The following is a 23694-nucleotide window of genomic DNA, read 5'->3' as shown; positions in this document are numbered from 1 at the left end:
TATATCCAAAGTAGAGTTTATTGCCATTTGTAGCTGGAGTCACAGTCCCGTCAATGCTCCGACCCGGCACGAGGCCCCGCCCTCGGCGAGAGCTGTGGGGGCGCTCACGGAGCACATAACCTCGGCTCTCGCCCTGCTGCGCGGCCGCCAAACGGGGCTCCTTGGCACGGTCCATGATCCAGTCTCTGCGGGGGGAGTCCCCTGGCCCTGCGCTGGGCAGGCCAGAGGGGAGAGTCTCCCCCCGAGCGGGGCTCTGTGCACAGACAGTTGCGTATAAAAATCCATCCCACAGCGAGGCAGCTCCAGTCACCCCTTTCAAACAGCATCCAAGCGTCCCGGCCGCGCAGCAGCATCCACAGAGCCTCCCCATGCACCCCTGGCTTCCGCAGCCAGCCTGGGTGCGGGCTGCATGCGCCCTGCAGGGGGCTAAGGATGCAAAGATCCCTGCACTACCAACCCAAAGCTTTCCTTGTAGTGCCCAGCCACGGCTAGGTCAGTGTCTGGTTCCTGCCCCAGGCCCATTCCAGGCAGCAGCAGGGGCAGGCGTGTCTCTTCTCTGCAACAACCGGCTTCCTCCAAAGCTCAGGCTGTGTCAAGCGAGCAGGGGCCCTGCTGAAGCGTGCAGCGAGGGCCCGTCTCCGACCGTGCAGCTTTCGTCCCCTGGCCGGGGTGCGAGGAGGCCCCCGACGGGTTGTCCGGCTGTGCAGTGTCCCACCACGACACTTCGCTCCTTCAGAGCCAGTGTCCGGGCAGCGCGCCGCGGCGCTCACGCTAGCTTGGAAAGGTCTCCACGAGAGAAGGGAGGAAACAACTTTGCAGGAGATTAAGTAGAAAGAGTTCAGTGGCTCTGCCCACTCCGAGGACAGAGCCACCTTACACCGCAGAGCCCCTGGCAAGCTGAGCCGGGGCAGCCGCCCCGCCCGTCTGCTCCTCTGCCGACAGCACCTCTGCCGGCAGCCGGGACTGGAACTTCTGCAGCTGCTCGGGGCTGGCCAGGGTTTTCAGGAGGCTGTTCTCTCTCTCCAGCTGGGAGTTCTTCTCCACCAGGTCTTTGATCTGCTCTTTGAGGACCTCCACCTCCTCCCGCACGGCGTACATCAGGTGGTTCTTCACCAGGTCCTGGAGAGGAACCAGAGACAGGCTGTTACCAAACCACTCGGGCTGCCGGCCAGGACCACCTGCGCTCCGGGCTGGGCTAGCCTGACTTCCCCCTGCAAGCCAGCTGAGCCCAGCTGCCTGACCGGAGCAGGGGCAGTGGGCACGGGGCTCCCCAGCTGGAAGCAGGGTGCTATGATGGGTTTAGATGGGGCACTGCCCGCCTGGCGCCATGCAGAGCCCCCACCACGCAGCAGATCTGGACTGTTGGCGCTTGCTGGTGCGGCTCTGCCCCGCCCAGCAGTGCTCCGTGGCCGTGCACGCTCAGCCGCCCCCCAGCTCACGGCGAGGGGGACCCCGGGGCCCACTCTGCTTAAAGCCATTGTGCAGTTAGAAGGGCCGGGCCCTAGGCTGGCTGGAGCGATGCCAGCGGGCGCCCCGGGGTCAGGGGGGCCCTGCGCTGCCTCTCTGGCTGCAGGGCGCCAGGCCCCGCCTGCGCTTTGGGGTCCCCGGCCCCGCCCCGCGCTCACCATCGCCTGCTCGATCTTGTTGTCGATCGCCACCACGCTGGCTCCGGAGGCGCTGGAAGACACAAGCAGGCGGCGGCCGGTTAGCAGCGAGCCCCGCTCCGCAGCGCGCCCCCCCGGCGCCCCCTGCCCGGCCCCCCCCGGTACCCCCCCGGCGCCCCCTGCCCGGCCCCCCCCCCGGCACCCCCTGCCCGGCGCCCCCCCGCGCGGCCCCCTCGCTACCTGTTGTCTAGCTTGACGGACACCACGTCCCCGCCCAGCAGCGAGGAGAAGAAGGAGATGGAGAAGTTGTGCAGCTGGTACACGGCCACCTCCATGGCGGACTGGTAGAGCCCGGTGCTCATGGCGGGGCCGGGGGCGCAGGGCTCGGGGCGCAGGGCGCGGTCAGGCGGGCGCACGGCGCAGGGCTGGGGCAGGGCTCTAGCCGCACTGGGGCTATTTCCAGGCGCCGCCGCCTTATGTAGGAGGCTCCGGCTGGCGTCACATGGTGTCAGGCTGCGGCGGGGCGGGGCGGGGCTCGCCTCCCGCCGGGGCCCGCCCCGCACCCGGGCAGCGCAGGGCTGGAGCGCGGTGCGCGCGGGGAGAGGCGCTGCTCGGAGCCCCGCGCTGCTCACCCGCCGCTGCAGCGGGGCCGTGCTACACCGCCCCGGCCCCCGTGCCCGGCTCGGCAGCGCGGCCCGGGCCGTGCCACCGCCCTGCGCCCCGAGACGCGGCCCCCGGGGTCCCTGCAGCGCGCAGAGCAACCGGCCCCGGCCCGCACGGAAGCAGCTTGGAGGCCGGCGCGGACCCCGGTCCCGCAGCGCCCCAGCCGGCAGCAGGCACCCGCCCCTGGGCCTTACATAACAACCCCCCCCCCCGTGAATGTGCGCGTCGCGGCCCAGCGGCTCCAGCGCGGGCACAGGGCGCCCCCCGGCGGCTGACCGCGGCACGGGTCAGGAGGAGGCGCCTTGGCGGGAGGCTGCTCCCCTAAGGCTGCACCAAGTGGTCCTGCGGCCAGTAGCAGCCCCCTTCAGCATCACACAGGCAGAGCTGTGCAGGCAGACAGGCACATGCCCACTGCACATACCCCTATCACGCGCATGCACACCTATCACAGGCGTGTGCACACATGTGCACGCACATATCACACCCCTGCACTTCCCTGTGACAGTGGGACTGGTGTTCCCCTGGGCTGTTTTGCATCCCTGGGGCTGCAGGCCTCCGTGTCCCCACCGGTACAGAGAGCAGCAGCAGAAGCCTCCTTTTCATTGCCTGCAGCCCCTGGGCCTCCTCCTGCCCTAGGGGGACCCCCTGGGGCTCAGCAGGGTGCTCAGGCCTGGGCCTCTCTGCTGGGGTGGCCCACAGGGCAGCCAGCTGCAGGGGGTGTCTGCGGTGGGGTCACAGTTCCTCGTGCGCCCGGTGCTGGGCATGGGGCAGGATCCGGGACGGCTGTCGGCTACTCCCAGCCAGGTGCTGCCCGGCCAGCCCGGGAGTCAGGGCCGGCCCTCTCCTCATAAACTGAGCCCTCATTGCTTAGGGTCCTGCCCCACAGCCGCCCTGGCAGGTCACTTGGAGGGGAAAGGCAGCAGGGCCTGGGCCCATCACACTGGGCTCAGCAAGCGCGGCACCCACCCGCAGCCCAGCTCCCCAGCCCAGCTGGGGGCTGCTGCTGGCTCCCTGGGAGATAAGCGTCCCCGTGGGCTGTGCACGGGGACCCCGGGCACTATCTCCCTCGAATGGAGGGGCAGCCTTGCACCTCCGGGACACAGGACGCCTTATCTGGCTGGCTCAGCTGGCGCACAGCCTGTGGGGCCCGGGGGCTGGATTCCAGCGCCTGGGGCGTTATCGGGGACAGGCAGCGGGGCGCTGATCTCAGGCCCTGCTTGGAGTGGGCCAGGGAGACCGGGTTGTGATTGGGGGCCCAGCGCGCTCAGCACTGGGTGTGGCTGGGCAGCCGCCCTCTTCGGAGCTGGGGCAAAACCTGCCGGCTCCAGCGAAGCCCAGAGCCCTCCTCTGCTGCCCTCCCTGCTCCCCCATACACCAGAGAGCAGGCTCCAGGATGCCCCTCGGCGCACTCGACCCCCCCCCCCCCGCAGCCCAGAGAGCCACCCCAGCACCGCCCCCCGCGGACGCACAGCCGCAGCAGCAGCCGTTGGGGTCCTCCCAGGGCCCTTGACTCTGCTCTCTGCAGCCAGCCCCCAGAGCAGGGCCTGTGTAAGCCGGGGAGACGCCCACGGCCGGCTGAGCCCAGGCTGGGGCTGTGGGAGGGAGCCCAGGCCCGGCACAGGGCTCTGCCGTGGGCAGGGGTAAGGCTCTGGCAGGCAGCTGGCTGCTTTGCCCCAGCCTAATCCCCTCAGAGCAGCCCTGCTGACCGGATTCCCAGGCCGGGCTCTGAGGAGCTGGGCACTCACCCACTGCAATCCCCAGGACTGCTGCCTAGCCAGTGGGTCCCCGGCCTGTCACAGGGCTTGGGATCCTCCGGCCCCAGGGCAGCGCTCTGCACTCGTCAGGTTTCTTTGGGCCCAACCCTGCAGTTTGCCCAGGTGCCTGTGGGTGCCGGGCCCCCCGAGGCAGTTCGCTGTGCATCCCTCGGACACACCCTCAAGGAAATGCAGCGACCAGCCGGACTCGGCACTGCCAGCTCCACAGGCTTGCAAACCTGGGCTTTGTTCCCAACCCGGACTCTGTGCCTCGGTTTCCCCACCAATACCCGGGGGCAATGAGAGCTGCCTCTGTTGAGCACTCGGACCTGCGTTGAGGGCGTCGCTCCCTTTCTAAGCCCCTTTGTCCAACCACGACAAGGAAAACCGGGATCCTGATCACTAAACTCCACCAGCCCCAGCAGGCCCCGGGGACGGAGGCCAGGGTGGGGACATGGGCAGGGGCAGGGCTACTGCCCAAAGCGACGGGTTCTGAGCTGGGGGGGGGGGCTGACACCCCCCTCTGCTGCACGGTTTCCTGCTTTGCTGTGCAGTTTGACTTGTTTCCGGCAAACTCCACGGGACCCCAGAGAGCACAGCAGCTGGGGCCCGAGACAGGCCACCCGTGTTAGCTCTGCCCTGAGCGCCCCGTCCTGCTGGGCACGGTGCTCTGCCCACGCGGAGACACCTGCTGGGCTCACGAGCGACGTGGCCGCAACAGGCCCAAACACAGTAACAAGCAAGACGCACAGCGAGACGGACGCACGGACGGACGGACGGCACCGTTTGGCCACAGCGAGAACGGACCGAACCTCTGCTGCCTGATGGTGCACCAGGGGCCTCTGGGCACTCAGACACCCGGGTTCTGTTCCCACCTCCCACACCGACCTGAGCCAAGTCCTCCCTCCGGGCCTCTCCAGCCCCACCTGAGACACGGGGCAGCGCCCCCGAGCTGCCTTCCGAAGCAGGCGGGACTCGGGGAGCTGCAGAAGGGAGCTAGCCCCCGCTGTGAGATTCGGGCCACGCCGCAGGGCTGGTGGCCTATTTGCAAATGTCACTAGCGCCCGTTTTCATTTAAAACAAGCTGTCTTGGGCCTCTGGCTGGGGCAGGCTAGTGGCGTGATCCTCCGCTCAACTCCAATCCAGCTGTGGCTCTCCCCAGCGGGCATACAGGGCATGCGCCATCACCCCCGGGTGCTCTAGCCCACGCCTGCCCTGCCCCCCAGCCTGCCAGGCTCCTGCGCACACAGCAGTGTGGTGCTCTAACGGACACCCCTCCTCCCCTGGGTTCGGCCCATCCTTCGCTGCTCCCAGAAAGACTCCCTCTCCTAGGCCTCTCTCCTCTTTCCAACTGCCGGGTCCTTGGCTAACTCCACACGCTGCCTGGCCCCTGGCTGCCGTCTCTCTGCTTGGGGCCAGCCGAGCAGTCAGAGCTACTACTGCCGGCTCCAGGACTCACCCACGGATGTCCCAGATGTACCGACCCTCCTGAGAAAAGTCCCATCTCCCTGCATGGCTGGCTCAGGTTAGGGTGCCCAGATGCCAAAAATTCCCCCAAAGGCAAACACCTGAGACAGAGACAGCGCTGGGATGTGCCACTGATCTCAGTCAGAGGGATGGTTTGAGTGTGTGTCATAGCATCTATATTGCCCACTGCTAATGGCGATTTTCTTTAAGCTCCAGAGCAAGCAGGCCAGGCTGTGGGAGCAGCAGCCCCTGAGTTGTGCGCAGGCTGCAGCTGCGACGCTTTGGGCGGGGAGCCATGCCATTCCTACTCAGTCCCTGCTTTGTTAGGACAAGTCCCAGGGACCTGTAGGTGCACACACTCCGGCGTACGGCGAGTGATGTGCCGTGCCGGTGGCTCCGTGAAAAACACCCTGTGCAAAGCCCCTGCCTTGAGGCACAGAAGTCTCCTTCTTGCCACAGACAACCCGGCCGGTGCATCTCCCCAAGCAAGGTGCCGTGGCGACAGGCTAGAGGCGGCAGGACAGACAGACGTGCTTGGGAGTCACTTTGCCATCGCTTCGTGAAGCTCACACAAATTCACGCCCACGGCTGCAGTGTCAAACCTGCCTGGATTTGTCAGCCGAGGCGGCTTTGTGCTCAGTCGGGGCGCTCTGCTGTTATTCTGGGAACAAGCGCGCCAGCTGAGATGGAAAGGAACGCAAGCCTGACGCGGGTTGTCGATCTCGCCAGAAAGAAAAGGCCTCCCTAAGGAGCCAGATCTGAGAGGCGGCTGCAGAGACCGCACGCTTCGCTCGGGAGAGCACATACGACCGAGAAAGCCCAAACCTCGGGCCGGAGCGCGCTACCTAACGCACGCACACGCACACCAATGTTCCCTCGAATATTTTCAATGCTTGTGTGGAATAAATTGTGTTACATGCACCGAGGCATGTGCAGTGTGCACCACCTATAGAAACACATGCTGCCAGCTGCGGGCAGCTGGGAGCACTCTGTCCATCAGCAGGGTGGCACCTGATTCGTTCCTGGGTGGCTGCCCAAGTGCTCAGCTTACAGGGAGTGCTGGATCTCTCAGGGGATCATTGGGACAGGGTAACTTTCCACCCGGCAGAGGCTCCCTCCTTTCCAAGCGCTTCATGGCAGCAGCTCTGGCTTGTTCCCCTCCGAGGGCCCGATTCAATGGCAGGAAAGTCTCCGGAGGGCCCAAGGCGTGGGAAATGGTTATTGCATTTCCTCCGAGCCGCTGGAGAGCAATAAAGGAAAGAATTGAAGCCAAGCAAATGCTGGCAGCTCCACGAGCCAGTCTCCAGCTTGAGAGGGTCATGGAGGAGGGGAGTGGAGAAGCCACCAAAGAAAAATTCCCCTTTAAGGGCCTGGAGCCCGGCTGGCGAGCGCCCAGGGCAGGCAGAGAGCTGGAAAGGGCAGGTGCCAGGGAAGCTGGTGGAGCTGGGCGCTGGGGTGGAGCCCACGAGAGCTGGGTTCCGCCAGGGCCCTGGCGCAGGTTTCCTTTGTGGCCCTGGCCTGGTGCTTACACTGGGTGCTCTCTGGGCAGCGCCCAGCACGATGCCCTGGGGGCTCTGGGCCACCCTAACACCCCCCAAGTGGGCCTGCGGAGCCAGCTGCGAATCCCCGGGGGTCCCAGAGGCACAAGGCGGTGTTAGCGCGAGCACTGGCTGAGCATCGCAGCAGCAGCCAGAACACGCCGGCCACGTGCCAGGCCGAGGCGGCCACAGCCCCACGTGCCGGAGGGCAGCGCCGCAGGCAAGCAGCAAGCCAGCGGGGGATGGAATTCACGGGGCAGGGCCACTCTGCCGGGGTGGGAGCTGTGGGTGGAGCCGGAGCCAAGGGGCGCGGCTGTGGAACCCTAGAGAGCGTGTGGGAGCGGCTGGCATGGCTGAGCCTGTGGCCTGGCATCTCTGGCCCTGGCACGGGCTGTCCTGGCTGCTGGAGCAGGTGAGAATCACCACAAATGCAAGTGGAATCTTACCCAGCCGTGGGCAGCCCACGCCCCACAGTGGCCCTGAAACACCTGCCTGGCCAGGCCTTGGTACTAGCCCCCAGGCAGCTAGGGGAACTCGGCCCTTGTGGGGCAGGGCCCCGGGGATGCACCGCAGGGACGGGTCCCCATGCGACACGTCTCTAGGCCTGTGCGGGTGCACCTCCCTGCTCTGTGCAGACCAGCACAGGTGGGGGGGGGGATTTCAGCCTGCCATCAGTGCCCCCCTGGGGACCCTCACGGGAGTCGGGCTGGGCGGGGCTGCCTGGGCCCCCGGGGGAGGATACTGCCAAGGGGCAGGCAGGAGGGAGCAGTGAAGTACAGGAGGCTGCAGAAAGCAGCTCACCCCTTCTGCCCGCTGCTTTGTGCCCCCCGTGGCGTCCCAGGATGGCACTGCTGGGCCGGGCTGAATCCGTGGCTTGTCCCGGCAGCGCTGAGCCGCTGCAGGGCCCCAAACGGAACCCAGGAGTCCTGCCCCCCAGCCCCCCTCTTCCCACCTCCCCCCTCCGAGCGAGCTGCCCAGGGCGTGGGCTGAGCAGGGCCAAGCCGCAGGCTGGGCAGAGCTGCCCCAGGGCGCATGACCAGGAGGGCAGCGATTCCCAGTGCTGGACCTGCTCACTGCTCCGGGGCTCCCCCCAGATCCAAGCCCCTGTCCCAGAGCTCCCAGAGCCCTGACCGTCATGGGCCAGACCGCACGGGGTGCCCGGGGCCGTCCCAGCCCTGCTGCACCTTGTGCCCAGCCAGGCAGCCAGCAAGACCGGCCCGGTGCGGGGCCAGCGTGAAGGGCATCCAGGTGCCAAGCCCCCGCCAGTGGCACAGCAGCCTGCGGCACAGCGTGGGCTGTGTGCTCAGTGCCTGGGCCGGGCATGCCGGGAGAGCACCCCGAGGCCGCTGCGAGCCAGCTGCCGGGCCCTGACCCCGCCGGCGGGGACCCCACCCGGGGCAGCTCCCGCGACAGCCCGGTGCCGGGCATCAGGCGCCTTCCTCCGTCCAGTGGGAGACGGGCGCGTGGGAGCTCGTCTCCCTCCAGACGGGACAGCGGCTGCAGCCCCCCCGACGGCAGACGGCCCCCCAGCGGCGGTACCCGGAGGGAGTGCTCCGTTGCCCAGGGCTACGCACGGGGGGGGGGGGAACAGCCCGTTGCTCAGCGCCTGGATTCTTGCCTCCCACAGCCCTGGCCTCACTGATGTAAATTCCTACTGTAAACTGGAGCCCGATCCCCCCCCCCCGAGCTGAATTCCAGAGCCACCCCCAGCCCCTGCCCCAGGGGATTCCAGCCCCCGGCTCCGCCAGCCGCCCCGAGGCTCTGGGCCAATGTCCGACGTGAGCACGAGCCGGGCCCGGATGGGGGAGGGGTGTCCCCGTGGGGCCACGCTGGTCAGGGCTCCAGGCCGACGGGGATCTGCAAACCCGCCTCCAGCGACAGGTGTCCAGCAGCCCCTGGCGGCGAGCCCGGGGTCCGTGGCACTGGGGTGAGCCGCGCGGGGGCGCTTTGCATTGGCCCCGGTGACTGGGACGCTGCGGGCTGGGCCACGGGCCAGCTGTGTCCAAATCAACCGCTCGCCAGTCCTGGCAACTCTGCTCCTGGCCCCTGCAGATCCCAGCCCCATAGCGGGGGCTCAGTGTGAATAGAGGCCAAGGGGCAGGGCGGGGGGGCTCTGAGCCCCCAGCACTCCTGGCGAGACCTGCAGTGGGGCCAGGAGACCCTGCAACCCAGAGCACCCCAAATCCGGGCTCCGATGCTCCTGTCCGCCAGACATTCCCCAACAAACTGAAATTCATTCACTAATTACCCGCCGCCTCCTACAGCTGCGGCCCAGCAAAGGGGCTCAGGAGCTCCTAGCAGGGGCCTACGGGAGGAGCAGCCCCCCCCCCCCCCGCGCTGGCTGACGCAACAGGCACCGTGCAGGCCGGGGTCTCCTGGGAGAGACGCCGGTGCCTCGGGGCCTGCCCGCCCAGCACACAGAGGCAGCTCTGTCTCGGGCGGGTGCGGGTCGGCCAGGGGCTTCTCCAACCTGCTGCGCTTGCAAGGCTGCGGGGGGGGGGGGAGAGCGGGACAGCTGGCAGGCTCCCCCCTCCAGCTGCTGGGCAGGCTGCTTCCTTTGATAAAGCCCTTGGCAGAACTCCCAGTTCTGTGTTTTCTGGCATGTGCGCACAGAACAGCCCTGCACAGAGCTGCGCCTTTGCTCTCGCCACTTTCCCAGCGGCCCCTGCCCGTGCACGCGCCGCCGGGGGCCCTGCTGCCCATGGGGCGGGGGGGCCGTGCCAGCCGAGCCCTGCAGCGCCCCTCCCCCCAGCCCCTTTCCCCGTGTTTGGGGCTGCGCCCCACGTCCTCCCTCCGCCACCCTGCACTGCCTGGCATGGCAATGGCCCTGCTAGCACACAGCCCTTTCACGCTGCCCGCATCTGCTGGGCTCTCACGGCAGCAGGCCCTGACCTGCCACGCCAGAGCCGGGCCCCACACGGGGAGAGGCTGCCGGGCCCCATGGCGCAGGGTCTGGTCTCTCGGCCCTTCGATATCTAGATTCCTGCAGACCCCTGGGGAGGCCCCTGCGCCAGGACGCTGGACCCCGGCCCAGCCCCCAGATGCAAACCACAACTAAGTACCAGAGTCTCTGCCGTGGGCCAGGCCAGGAGGCGGCGAACCCCCAGCTCCCAGGGGCTCCCAGGGCCAGGACGAGTCAAGTCCCGCCTACCCTGGCCCCTCGCTGCCCGCCGCACTGCCCAGCTGCCCGTCCGAGCACGGCCCTGCCCCCAGCCCTGCTCCCGAGGCACCGTCCCGGCGAGCAGGCCCCGGGCCATCGGGGACGAGTAACGAGACCAGGGAAGGTGCCGGCTCCACCACACAAGTGGGTCAGGCCCTGAGATGGGGCCTCGCCCCAGCCCTGCCCCTCTGCCTCCGGCCGGCAGCCCCAGGAGTGGCACCAGCCCCTGCCTACCGGGGCAGGGTGCTCTGCCCCTAACAGCTGGGCAGCAATGGGAGTGGGGGGGTCACATCACGCTCCGAGTGGGTTAACGTGGGGGGCGCTTCGCCCCAAAGAGGCCTCAGGCCGGAGCCCGCTGCAGCCCACGGGAAGCCGCTTTCCGAGGGGTCACTGGGGGCTGGGCACAGACCGAGGCCGATGCTAGCGAGCGACTCGCCCGCGTGGCCAGGGTGGCGTTCCCGGCGGGCGGGGGGCAGCGGCAGGTTAGCAGGGGGCTGGATGGTGCCCAAGTTCCAGCGCCCGGCTGTGCTGCTCAGACCCAGGGATTCGCAGGCAGGCCCCTGCCCCGCCAGTGACGGGGTCGCAGCCCACGGCCCTGGGCCGCCTGGTTTGCCGCGGAGGAAGCCGGGCCAGGCAGGAGCGGGCGACAGGCCCCAGGAGCCGGGCTCAGCGCTCTGAGCGTGGGGAGCGGCGCCGCTAAGCGACGGGGGGCCTGTTATCTAACCAGGGGAGCGGGGCCAGGAAGCTGCCAGCGCAGGGAGAGAACAAGGAAGTGAAATCCGCCCGCAGGCCCAGGTGGCTGCGTCGCCAGCCCTGCATCCCGGCGCTTTCCTTTCCGCAAAGCCTGTGGCCAAGCGCCGAGCCCCAGCAGCAGCTCGGTGCCTGGGGGACGGGGAGCAGTGCCAGGCTGTGCGGGGAAAGCAACAGCTCCCTGCCCCCCCTCCGTGCGGCAGCCCTGGGGTCCCCCTGCTCTGCTGACACCTCGCCGCCCCCTCCCGTACTGCTCAGTGCCCCCCCCCCACAGATCTGTCCCTGCTCCTTACCCCACCCACAGCCCCCCCTTCTCCCCACACCCTGCATCCCAGCCCGGGCCTCCGGTTTGGCAGCTCCCCCGGCACCAGGAGCAGGCTCCCCAGGCGCGTTTCACTTCCCTCCATGCAGCAAGCGCGGGTCGGGCACCCGGGAATGCCCTCGCGATCGCTGGCACAGCCTGCAAGAAGAGCCCCTTTCCGGGCGGCAGGGCACACCCAGCCCGGAGGCGCCAGTGGTCGGGAAGGGACGAGGGCAGGTGCGAGGCAGAGCGTGCCGCCTCCCTGGGGTGTATGTCCAGGGGGGTGTTAGCGAGGGCGCCGGTTGCATAACGTCTGGCTGGCGGCTCCCTGGGCCGCTGCCAGCCCTGGCTGAGTCACCCGGCAGGGCCCGCAATCCCCTCTGTGCAGGGAGAGCCGAGGAGAGGGGCAGATCAGGACAGAGGCAGGCAAGAGGCCTGGCCCAGGCAGCCCCCACTGGCCAGAGGCTGGCGGCTGCCATATTGAGCGTCGCAGCCTCGCTGGTCGCCGACGGCAGCCTGTCCCGGCAGCTGCCCTGCGCAGGCTGGGCCAGGCTCACACGCTCCTAGCGCCCGCGGGCTCCACCGGCCGAGCCTTCAGGCCAGAAATGGAGGCAGCTCTACGGTCAGTCAGCAGGGCCCCGGCCGCTGCCCAGGCCGCTCGGCTGAGTCTGCTGCATGAGGTCAGCCAAGGACACGCACCCACTTCCCCTTTGCGTGCACCACAGCGGAGCGGGTTATTAATACCCAGCCGGCCTTTGCAAGGAATCCTGGGGATGCTGGAGCCGGGACGTGGTGCTAAAGCCCTTCCCTCGCTGACATTTCACAACAGCAGCACCGCCGCGACACGGGGCCGCCGGCTGCGCCTGCACCCCCAGCCGCGCAGTGTCGCCGGAAAGCCCCGGGCTGGGCAGAGAGCCACGGGCCACCCCCGCCAGCGCCCTGGGAGGGCCACCGTGGCCAGCCCGGCCATCTGTGCCCATAAACGGTCAACCGCCTCGCACAAGGGAGCCTGGGAAGGGCCCCCGGGGCGGCACGCTAGGCACACCAGTCAGGGGGCTTGGCTCCAGCTCCTGGAGAGCTCTGACCCGGGCACGGTCCTGCACAGCTCCGGGCAGGGCTGGAGGGCGGCTGGGTTCTGACCCCAGGGACCCGGCGAAGCCTCCTGCCAAGTGAGCCCCGGGTGTCCCCACGGCACAGCCGCCCCTCCGCTCCCAGGGCCGCCGGGCACCGACGCCGGCTGACGCCCTCTCCCGCCAGCGCCAGCGGAGGAGGAGCTGGCCCCCTGGCTCCCCGGCTGGCAGCACAGACCCTGGGCCTGCTACCTGGGCTGGGCCTCTGGAAAGGCCTCGGCGAGACAAGTGGCCGCCCCAGGGAGTCTGAAAGGCTGGAGCCCCCGACCAAGGCAAACGCTGGATCCTTGCTCAGGTTCAGCGCTCCCTGGGCTCTGGGACAATCCACCTGCCTGAGGGGCTGAGTGTCTGGCCCCGGCCCCGGACCTTTGCCAGCTGCCAGAGAGGCCTTCCCCTCATCTGCCCGCCCCGGGTCCTCCACCCCCAGCAGCACAACCGGCTCTCCCCCCCCCGCCCCCACACGGACCAGCCGCGGGGACGCCCTGCACCCAGCCTCTCCCAGGTGTGCGCTCTCGCCCCGCCGGGTCCCGCCAGCGCCGGCCCAGGGATGCACCTTGCTGGGCCACCCTGGGGCCCCAGGCCGGGTGCTGACCAAGACAGAGCACAGGCTGGACCCAGCCCGGATTAACGGGTGATCCCACCGCAAGAGGACGGGCAGCCGGGCCCCGCTGCTCCCCGGAGAGGCGCTCAGAGGGCCCGCAGCAGCGTAAGCTGGAGGCGCCCAGGACACGGCTTCTCTTCTAGCCGGGCGGCCCCTCGGCGCCGGGCGTGGGAAGCAGGGAAGTTGCCAGCTTTGCAGTTTGCCGGGCGCCTGCTCCAACACGGAGCAAACGTCGGTGGGGCTCCAGGACAAGGCCTGTTCCCCTGGGCCCTCTACTGCCTGCTGCGCCCCGAGGGAGAACACTGCTGCAGGGCCCCACACACGCGCCCTGCGCACCCCCCCCCCGTGTGCACACCGCACCATTTCCACGGCACGCACATCAGCACCCGCAGCAACTGCCACGCACGCCCAGGCACCCGCCGCACGGGGATCGCCACACGAGAGGGGCCGAGCAGGCAGCACAGAACAGCCCAGCTGCAGGGTGAGGGACCCTGGCCCCCAGCTCTGCCCTCCGCAGACCCCCGTGCGAGCACTAATGGGTGTGCATGCACCAGTGAGGCAGCCCCTGAAGGGCTCGCACGGCTGCACACAGAGCCTGAGCAGGGACGCTGGCTCCCAAATACTGTCACGGTCACAGCAGGGGCCGGCACTTTGACCCGAGTGCCTGGGCGTGAGCCGCTCAGAGGTGGCACCGCAGTGACTAGCGGCCGCGCTGCCCACTCGTCGGGGGCCCCAGCAAACATGGAGGGGCTTCTTAGGGCCCCAGCTTTGCCGCAGCGTTCAGCTCTCTGGGGAGTCCTGCCAGAGCAGCCCCCCATGACCCGCTGTGCCGGCCCTGTCCTGGGAGCAGGCCCCCAGCCCCCGGGTGTGCACGTGCGACAGTGCCCGGGGAGAACACGTCTGCACACGCCCTGCCCCCATGATCCTTGGGAATGGGGACGGGAGCGCCGCTCCCAGCCAGACGCCCGGGGAGAGCGAGTCCTGCGCCCCCCAGAAGGGCCAAGCAGGGCCAGGGCTCAAGCTGGGGGAGGACACGAGGTTCTCGAGATGGTCCCCGGGGCCTGGTAACGGGCTCCGGATCCCACAGGGAGTCTGGGGCGCAGCCAGGAATCAGCCCCCGCACCCCTGGCCGAGGTCTCCCCGAGCCTGGCAGGGTTCGTGCGCCCACCCCGCCGCCTGGCCAGGCCCTGACGTTTACCAGCCTGTCTCGGCTTCGGTCTCCCTCCCGCACCGCTCTCCGGCCTGCCCTGCTCCATCGGCCCTCTGGCGCTCAGCAGGGAGCGCGCCCGCTCTCCTCCAGGGCACCCGGGGGGCACGTGCGGGACTGGGGCCGCGGCTGCCAGCGGTGCCGAGCGGCGGGACGCACGGCCAAGGCTCTCCGCCGGTCATGCTTCCAGCCCAGGCGGGGTGGGGCACCCACGGGATCCAGGCACAGCCACCGCCCCACCCGCCGGCTGCTGGCACCAGCCTCCATTCAGGGCAACTCCTCACCCTGGCCTGCCCTGGGGGCTGCTGCTGACGGCCCAGCTGCGCGGGGGGACTGGCTGCGGTTTCCAAGCGGCACCGTAGGAGCAGGAGGGGGGCTCTTGCAGCATCCCAAGAAACGCTCCCCAGGCAGAGTGTGGCCGTAGCACACAGGGCTGGCCGTCGGCACTCCCAAGCTCCGCTCTGGCCCCGCCACTGAGCTGCAGTGCAACCTTGCACACGTCCCTTCGCCCACCCGCCTCAGTTTCCCCGGGGACGAAGCAAGGCAGGGGGGCCTCTGGCAGGGGAGGGAGGCGCCTCAGCCTGCCTGGAGCTCAGGGGGCCAGTCGCTCGCACCTCTGACAGGTGTGTGTGGGGCGGGGGGCGGGGAGTTGAGCCTAGCCTGGAGCAGCGACCTGGCACTCGGGGGGCCGGCAGCTTAGCTGGGAGGGATCGGGTTAGGGGGGCCAGTGGCTCGGCCTGCGCTTGGCGGGAGTGAGGGGGGACTCTGCCCAGTGCTGCGGCCAGGCCAGCGGCTCAGCCAGGTGTATCTGGGATGGGCAGGTGACACCGGCTGGGGCTCCTCCGGCTAAGGGGCTGGGGCCGCGGGTGGAAGGAGCGGGGCTGGTGGCCTCACCTCCCCAAAAGGGCCTTCACCCTGCACCCGGGGGCTAACAGCCTCTGCAAAGAGCCTCCCCTTCGTCCCAGTTACACCTGCCTGTGCACAGGCCGGGGCAGGGCCTGCATCCTCTGCTGAGGGCCAGTGTGAGCCGGGGGGCTGGGACCAAGGGCAGCAGGAGTCTGCAGGGGGCCCAGCATGAGCAGCAGCAGGCCGGGACTGGGGGTGGCCAGCCAAGCTGGCTGGGGGGCGTCAGGGCTGGAACTGCGGGGGCTGCGGGGCAGGATTTAGGGGCATCAGCAGAGCTCTGGGAGCGGGCTGGGGCAGAACAGAAGAACATAAGAATGGCCGTACTGGGTCAGACCAAAGGTCCATCTAGCCCAGTATCCTGTCTGCCAACAGTGGCCAGCACCAGGTGCCCCAGAGAGGGTGGACCGAAGACAATGATCAAGCGATTTGTCTCCTGCCATCCCTCTCCAGCCTCTGACAAACAGAGGCCAACGACACCATTTTATCCCCTGGCTAATAGCCTTTTATGGACCTAACCTCCATGAAATTATCTAGCTTCTCTTTAAACTCTGTTATAGTCCTAGCCTTCACAGCCTCCTCTGGCAAGGAGTTCCACAGGTTGACTACACGCTGTGTGAAGAAGAACTTTCTTTTATTAGTTTTAAACCTGCTCCCCATTAATTTCATTTGGTGACCTCTAGTTCTTCTATTATGGGAACTAATAAATAACTTTTCTTTATCCGCCCTCTCCATACCACTCATGATTTTATAGACCTCTATCATATCCCCCCTCGGTCTCCTCTTTTCTAAACTGAAAAGTCCCAGTCGCTTTAACCTCTCTTCATATGGGACCCGTTCCAAACCCCTAATCATTTTAGTTGCCCTTTTCTGGACCCTTTCCAAGGCCAAAATATGTTTTTTGAGGTGAGGAGACCACATCTGTACACAGTATTCAAGATGTGGGTGTACCATAGTTTTATACAGGGGCAGTAAGATATTCTGGGTCTTATTTTCTATCCCTTTCTTAATAATTCCTAGCATCCTATTTGCCTTTTTGACCGCTGCTGCACACTGTGTGGAAGTTTTCAGAGAACTGTCCACGATAACTCCAAGATCTCTTTCCTGGTTTGTCGTAGCCAAATTAGCCCCCATCATACTGTACGTATAGTTGGGGTTATTTTTCCCGATGTGCATTACTTTACACTTATCCACATTAAATTTCATTTGCCATTTTGTTTCCCAATCACTCAGTTTGGTGAGATCTTCTTGGAGTCCCTCACAGTCTGCTTCTGTCTTGACTATCCTAAACAGTTTGGTATCATCTGCAAACTTTACCACCTCACTGCTTAGCCCTTTCTCCAGATCATTTATGAATAAGTTGAAAAGGATTGGTCCCAGGACTGACCCTTGGGGGACACCACTAGTTACCCCTCTCCAATCTGAAAATTTACCATTTATTCCTACCCTTTGTTTCCTGTCTTTTAACCAGTTCTCAATCCAAGAAAGGACCTTCCCTCTTCTCCCATGGCCATGGAATTTACACAAGAGCCTTTGGTGAGGGACCTTGTCAAAGGCTTTCTGAAAATCCAAGTATACTATATCTACTGGATCCCCCTTGTCCGCATGCTTGTTAACCCCTTCAAAGAACTCTACTAGATTAGTAAGACAGGATTTCCCTTTACAGAAACCATGGTGACTTTTGTCCAACAAATTCTGTTCTTCTACATGCTTCACAATTTTATTCTTTACTATTGTTTCGACTCATTTGCCCAGTACCGAAGTGTCCGGCCCCCGCTCTGCAGGGTAGCAAGGATGCTGTGGGTGCCGCTCTAGCCCCCCCCCCACGACTGGCCAAGGAGGGTTCAGAGCTAGGGGGTCCAAACGCCCGGTCCCTGCTGGGTGCTGCCGGGAGGGCTGGGCAGCTCCGCTTCCTCCAGGAAACTATCCCTGGCGCTAAAGCGAGCTGGCCCGGGCTTGGTGACACCCACCAGGCCGGCAGCACCGAACCTGGGACCCGTGGAGCTTAGCGCAGGAGCTGGCAGCCAAGGCTGGCGAGCAGGCTCATCCCGCGCTCTGGTGGGTGGGACAGCACAATGCCCCCAGCGGGCACGCGGGTCGCACTTGACTGATACAAATGTCCCACCCCTGGTCACTTGGCTTGTCCTAGGGCTGCCCCACCCATGCAAGGCTGGGGGAGGGGCAAAGCGCAGCTGGAGGAGGCATCCCAGAGCCGTTTCCTTCCAGCCCTGGGAGCCAGACAGGCCAAGGGACCCAGGGCCAGGGTGGGAATTCCTCTGCGCTGCTTTCCGGGGGCCCGCGCCCACGTCTGGGCCAGCGCTGCCTGGGCCTTTGCACCCCCGAGAGGGGCCGTGGCAAAGTGAAACCCTAGCTCCCGAGGGGGGGCACCGGGGCCTCGGTGCGGGGGCAGGCTCGGCGGCGCCCGGCACCGTCGTACAGGGGCCCTGAAGCCCTGCGGCGCACCGGGCCCCACTGGCACGGCAGGATCAGCAAATGCAGCAGCACATGGGCTCTTCCCCCGGGCCTGCGCTGGGTGTGGGGCAGGAGAGAAGGGGACCTCTCTCTGCCCGGGGGGGACACATGCTCTCTCCAGCTCCCCAGCATGCTGCTGTCTTGGGCTCAAGCCCTGGTCCCCTCGTCCCAGGAGCCCTTGCGGCCGTGGGGGACGCTCACAGACACCCAGCAGGACAGCGGCGTGGCTTGGCCAGGGGATTTCCTCTGCCGCTGCCAACGAAACCCGAGTGTCCGGCCCCCGCTCTGCAGTCCAAGCCTCCATCCCCTCCTCTGCCATCTGCATGGAGGCCCTGTCCCTGCACACGCACCCAGGGCCCCGCCCAGCACTTCCAGCCTGGGTGCCCTCCGCGCAGGGGCTGTCCCAAGCCGCCCAGCGAGGAAGTGAGCGACAGCGACAGCCCGGGGCCTCTGGACCTTGAGCTCTGCCACGGTCGCCACCCTGGCGAGACAGGCTCATTAGTGCGGGCAAAGTACCCAGAGACGAGGCGCCCAGAATCGACAGCACGCCCATCCCCCACCCACGCCTCAGTTCCCGGTAACTAGCGCCTCGCCCGGAGCAGCCCCAGGCTCTCTGCAGACGTCACAGCCTGCCCCAGATCCCCACAGCAGGGGAGCAGCTCCTTGTCATGGCTGACATAGGGGGAGCTCAGCACAGAGCGGGAAAGTGACTTGCCCAAGGTCACTAGGGAAGTCCGTGGCAGAGCCAGGAATTGCAACCCATAGCCAGCCTTCCAGCTGCAGGGCCTGGGCACAGCAGGGCCCAGCTGAGCTGCCAGGTGTAGTTGGGTGCCACTGTGGCCGAGGGAGGGGTAATTCATGTAGTCCATTGTATTTCCTCCAGGTGCAGCACCCACACCCCGCCGCGCCGCCCCTCCCAGACCCAGGAAACGGCACGCAAGGAACCCATCGCAGGTGGCCACCCCAGAGCAAGGCTGCCCCGGGGCGAGGTGCCGGCACAGGCGGGAGGGGGCCATTCCTAGCTGCTACGTGTCCTCAGTCTCCACGGGGGGTACAAGCTGGGGGGCTTTTCCAGCAGGGCTTGCTCACAGCTCCCCCAGGTGAACAGGGCCCAGAAAAGCCTGATAGCACCCCCCCTCCCATGGGGTACAAAGGTCATTTATTGGCTCAGGTGCAAAGGGGCACGGTGGTACCCCGCCCCGCAGGCGGCTGTGCCCCGCTCTGTGGATACAGCCCGAAGGCCCCGCAGGTGTCGGGGGGTTCCCTGGGGGAGCTGCTGGCCGGTGGGTGGGGTGCGCGGGGGGGAGGGCGGCTCCAGCCAGCTGAGGCCTGGCAGAGGAGGCCTGGCGACCAATGGCCTTTGTAGGGCCCCCACGCTGCTCCCCTCCTGCGGGGGTGAAGTCAGGTTATTCCGGGGAGCCACTCGCGGCACAATGAGCTCAGCGCCCAGGAGGCCTCAGGGACCCCAGGGGCGGGGGCAAGGGGCTGCATTTGCCCCAGTAGCACAGCGGGGGCGAATCCCGTCATGCCCAGCACCACAGCACCCCGGCCCAGCCCGCATCTCCCCAGCCCGCGGGCCACACACGTGCCGCCTCCGGCTGGCAGCCCCGCCCGCCAATCAGTGCCCAGCTCCGCCCTGTTGAATGCGTGGTCCTGCGCCTGGCGCCCCACGTGCCGAGAGCCCCGTCCAGGCCACGCTGCTGCCAATGGCCAATGGTCAGCTCCCAGCCACCCCATGCCGGACCCTGCTGCCCCACGACACGTCCCGGGGCGCCAGGCTACGTGCGTGGCCTGGGGAGGCAGAATGCATCTCCCACCCGCACATCTGACTCTGCTAGCCCTGTCACTACACGGGCAACACCAGCGCAGAGCCACGAGCCGGCACCTGCCAGGCTGGGGCCCCCAGGGAGCTTGCCCACTGGGGCCCTAACTCCCACGCAAAGCCACGCTGCCTTGGGGGATCCGGGCCAAGGGCCCTGCCCGGAGCCATCCTGGACCAGGGGCTCTGCCAAGCATGGGTGGGACACACATTAGCAGGGGACTGCCCCACTCCAGGCATGTGGCAGGGGCTCTCCCCACCCCAGGCTGCCCCCCCACTCTGCTGCGGGGCCCCTCCACTCCTCATCTGACTCCCGAGCCTGCGGCGCGCCGCCCGCACCCCTGCTCCCCTGCCCAAGGGCCTCGTGTGTCCATAGCCCCGTACTGACGATCCTCTGCTGCCGACAGGCCTTCCCGTGCTCTGCTGGGATGGGAACCCGTCCAGGGCCTGGGGATGGCAGCCAAAGGGCCCAGGGAGGCTGGCCCTCAGCTGGGCGGTTTCTCAGCCGCCCTGTGCCCATTCGCCGGAGGAGAAAGTTCTGGCTGAACAGCCGCAAACAGGCGCTGGCCCCAGCGCAGGGCCAGACGCCCCAGGGCGAAGCACCGGGCACGGCGCCTCAGCTCCACGTGGGCACGTCTCCCGGGCAAGCGCAGGCAGGCGCCGGCGGAACCACGGGCCGGCATGCAGCAGGGAGCCCTCTGGGCTCGGGGGGGGGGGGGGGGACCGGTCTGCGTGGCCTCGCTTTCTCCTGCCACCCGCTTGCTACACACAGGAACCAGCTGAGCCTCACAGCCCCCCGAGGAGTCCAGATCACTGTCCCCTGCTAGAGACCAGGAAGGGGGAGAGATGGGGCCAAGGCTGCCCAGGAAGCGAGCGGGAATGGGACCCAGGAGACCTGCTCCCGGGCGTGTCCTGCAGCCGCCAGCCAGACACCGTCCCGCCCAGTGCACGGCAGTGAGCAGAAGCAATATTCAGGGCGAGGGGGGTGCTGCTGGAGCCAGGAGCTGCTGGCACTGCCCAGACCACGAGGGGAGCTATCCTCAGCCCTGCCAGCATCGGGGCCCTGGCAGCGCTTGCTGGATGTGCCGCAGATTGACGGGTGGCAGCGTCCCTAGGAGAGGGAACTCACTTTCACTTCTGCTTTCCCCTGGACTGGCTTTGAGGCAGCTTCTCCCTCCCGCAGGCAGGGGGGCGCGGGCAGGAATGCCTTGGCTTGGCTCCCAGCCCAGCGCCAGCCTTTGCCACCTGAGCCAGCCCCAGGAGGAGGGACTCCACCGCTCTGAACAAGCAGCCTGCCTGCCAACCCGCCCGGCGGCAGCGAGGCGCTGGGCCTGCACCGGCACACTCATGGAGAGCCACGTGCGTGCTGGGCTTGGGGCGGAGGCAGGGGGCTGTTCATGCAAATGTGCACACGGCTGCTTGCACGCGTCGGGCAGGTGTGCGCCTCAGTGCGCTCAGGTGTGCATTGACATGTGCACCCGCATCACCTGAAGGACACCTTTGCACACAGGTTTGTGCACGCAGGGTTCCGCGATTACACACGTGTGTGTGCTGTAAGTGTGCATGTGGGAATGCATGTGCAGACAGACGTAAGCAGGCGTGTGGGGGAGAGGTTGCCGCAGCGCAGGGAGAAGTGGTACCCACATGCCAGCGTGCAGGAGCACCCCTGTGCATTCAGCCTGCACTGACTTACCCACACCAGGTCGCTGTGGGAGCAGCCCCCCCCCAACCCCAGAGTGGACACAAAGCAGGCCTGTAGGTCGGGAGGGAGGGCTGTAATGCTCCCCCCCCACAACAGCTTTCCTGTAGGTCGGGAGGGAGGGCTGTAATGTCCCCCCCCCACAACAGCTTTCCTGTAGGTCGGGAGGGAGGGCTGTAATGCTCCCCCCCCCCACAACACCTTTCCTGTAGGTCGGGAGGGAGGGCTGTAATGCTCCCCCCCCCCCACAACAGCTTTCCTGTAGGTCGGGAGGGAGGGCTGTAATGCTCCCCCCCCCACAACACCTTTCCTGTAGGTCGGGAGGGAGGGCTGTAATGCTCCCCCCCCCCCACAACAGCTTTCCTGTAGGTCGGGAGGGAGGGCTGTAATGCTCCCCCCCCACAACAGCTTTCCTGTAGGTCGGGAGGGAGGGCTGTAATGCTCCCCCCCCCACAACAGCTTTCCTGTAGGTCGGGAGGGAGGGCTGTAATGTCCCCCCCCCACAACACCTTTCCTGTAGGTCGGGAGGGAGGGCTGTAATGCTCCCCCCCCACAACACCTTTCCTGTAGGTCGGGAGGGAGGGCTGTAATGTCCCCCCCCCCCCCACAACAGCTTTCCTGTAGGTCGGGAGGGAGGGCTGTAATGTCCCCCCCCCACAACAGCTTTCCTGTAGGTCGGGAGGGAGGGCTGTAATGCTCCCCCCCCCACAACAGCTTTCCTGTAGGTCGGGAGGGAGGGCTGTAATGTCCCCCCCCCCCACAACAGCTTTCCTGTAGGTCGGGAGGGAGGGCTGTAATGCTCCCCCCCCCACAACAGCTTTCCTGTAGGTCGGGAGGGAGGGCTGTAATGTCCCCCCCCCCCCACAACAGCTTTCCTGTAGGTCGGGAGGGAGGGCTGTAATGTCCCCCCCCCCCCACAACAGCTTTCAAGTACCTGAAAGGACTTTACACGGAAGGGGGGGGGGGACGTTCCCTTGGCCTCTGAGCACCGGACAAGCAGCGAGGGGCTTAAACTGCAGCCAGGGAGGTTGAGGTCGGACACTAGGAAACGCTTCCTGGCCGGCAGGGTGGTCAAGTGCCGGAATGAGTTGCCCAGGGCGCTGTGGGATCCCCATCCCTGGAGACACTGAAGAGCAGGTTGGACGCGCACCTGCCGGGGATGGGCTCACTGGTCCTGGGTCCTGCCGGGACCGGACCCGATGACCTCCCGAGGTCCCCTCCAGCTCTGGGATTCTAGGTCACCCGCTGTGGGCCGTCTAGCGCCCACCATGCCCTCCGGGAGCCCCCGGGGCCGCAGGCGCCCTGGCCATACAGACCAGCCCAGGACCGCTGCAGCAGCCTGGCTAATGGAGCCAGCCCAGCTCTGGCTCCAGCTGGCACCTGCCCTACCTGTGCTCGGCGCCGCCGGCAAAGGGACCTGCCTCCCTCCGGGGCCCCCGCGCTAGGGCGCTGCCAGGACGCGCTGAGTCAGGCCCAGGGCTGGGTGGGCAGCTCCCCCGCCCCGGCAGAGGCAGATAGCGGGGCGGAACCCCCGCCCCCATCACCCTCCCTGGGCTCCAGGCGCAGCGCTGGGGCTCTCCCTGGATCGCACCCCCAGCCCGTGTCCGGGAGCAGAGAAAGCGCCGGGTTCCGAGCCCCGGGGCAGCGGCGCAGGGGGCGAGCGCTGTAAGCCCGGGCCCACGCCCGCCTGGGAACCGGCCTTTCGGAGCCCGGGGGCGCTTTGCGCAGGGGCCAAGCAGCAACGCTGGGAGGCGGCAGGCGGGGCTCGCTCCGGCCCCCCCCCCCCCCACGAACCCCGCGCGCCTCTCGCCTGCCCTCGGGACCCGAGAACCGAGCCCCGCGCGGCGGGGGCTGGAGGCGGCGCTCGCTGCCGGCCGGGAATCACACAGGTGGCCAGTGCGTGGGAGGGCGCAGGACACAGCGCCGCCCCAGGGCTTCCCCGGCCCCGATCCGGCCCCGATCCGCCCTCCCGGCTCGCCGCCAGAGGGGATTTCCTCGGCGCTAGTCCCGGGCCCGGGCCGGATCAGCGACCAGCCTGGGGGGCACCGGCCCCGCTCCCGGCCGGCCCAGCGGACACAGCCCCGGCAGGTGCCGGGCAGGGCACCCCCATCTCCGCGGGCCGGGGCTCCCTTGGGCGGCAGCCCCCGCGCCTACCTGTGGAAGAGCAGCAGGATGGCCAGCAGGGTCTGGTCGATGTTGCGGTTGCAGATGCCCTGGTTGAGCAGGTAGCAGGGGTCCCGCACCACCGGCTCCAGCGAGTCCTGCCGCATGATGCGGCTCAGCTTGTCCTGGTTCAGGTTCCCGCAGGCCAGCTGCGCCCGGAGCTGCCGGAAGTGGGTCCCGGGGGGGCTGCCCGGGTTGTTGTTCGGGCCCCCGGCCCCCTCCTCCAGGCCGCTGCGGTTGGCCAGGTCCAGGCAGCAGCTGCAGCAGTCCAGCCCCACGGGCGAGCGGCACTCCTCCGCGGCCATGGCTCCGCTCCTGCCCCGAGCGCCGCGGAGTGCAGGGGAATAGCAGCGGCTGCCGCCCGGCCCCGGCTCCGGCTCAGCCCCGTGCCCACGCCCAGCCCCGCCGCGGGAGCGGCTCCTCCGCCCGGGCCGCTGATTGGCGAAGGCGCCTGGAGCCCGAG

The 23694-nt window shown here is 67.4% G+C and overlaps 1 protein-coding gene across 2 annotated transcripts; it reads right to left on the bottom strand.

The window, feature by feature from the left end:
• TSC22D3 (TSC22 domain family member 3) lies at positions 1-23694 on the bottom strand. 2 transcript variants are annotated; one of them, XM_075896583.2, is made up of 3 exons: positions 23223-23694; positions 1626-1677; positions 1-1119 (listed from the first exon to the last, which is right to left on the bottom strand). In XM_075896583.2, exons 1-3 carry the CDS (start codon positions 23534-23536, stop codon positions 874-876), a joined length of 612 nt encoding a protein of 203 aa, XP_075752698.2. In that variant the 5' UTR covers positions 23537-23694; the 3' UTR covers positions 1-873. The 2 variants fall into 2 exon arrangements, with proteins under 2 accessions (XP_075752698.2, XP_075752699.1); XM_075896584.2 differs by lacking the exon at positions 23223-23694 and adding an exon at positions 1845-2406.

The sequence above is a fragment of the Pelodiscus sinensis genome, chromosome 13 (genome assembly GCF_052426305.1).
Source record: "Pelodiscus sinensis isolate ZL-2025 chromosome 13, ASM5242630v1, whole genome shotgun sequence".
Lineage (NCBI taxonomy): Eukaryota > Metazoa > Chordata > Testudines > Trionychidae > Pelodiscus > Pelodiscus sinensis.
This window is presented reverse-complemented; position numbering and strand designations above follow the sequence as displayed.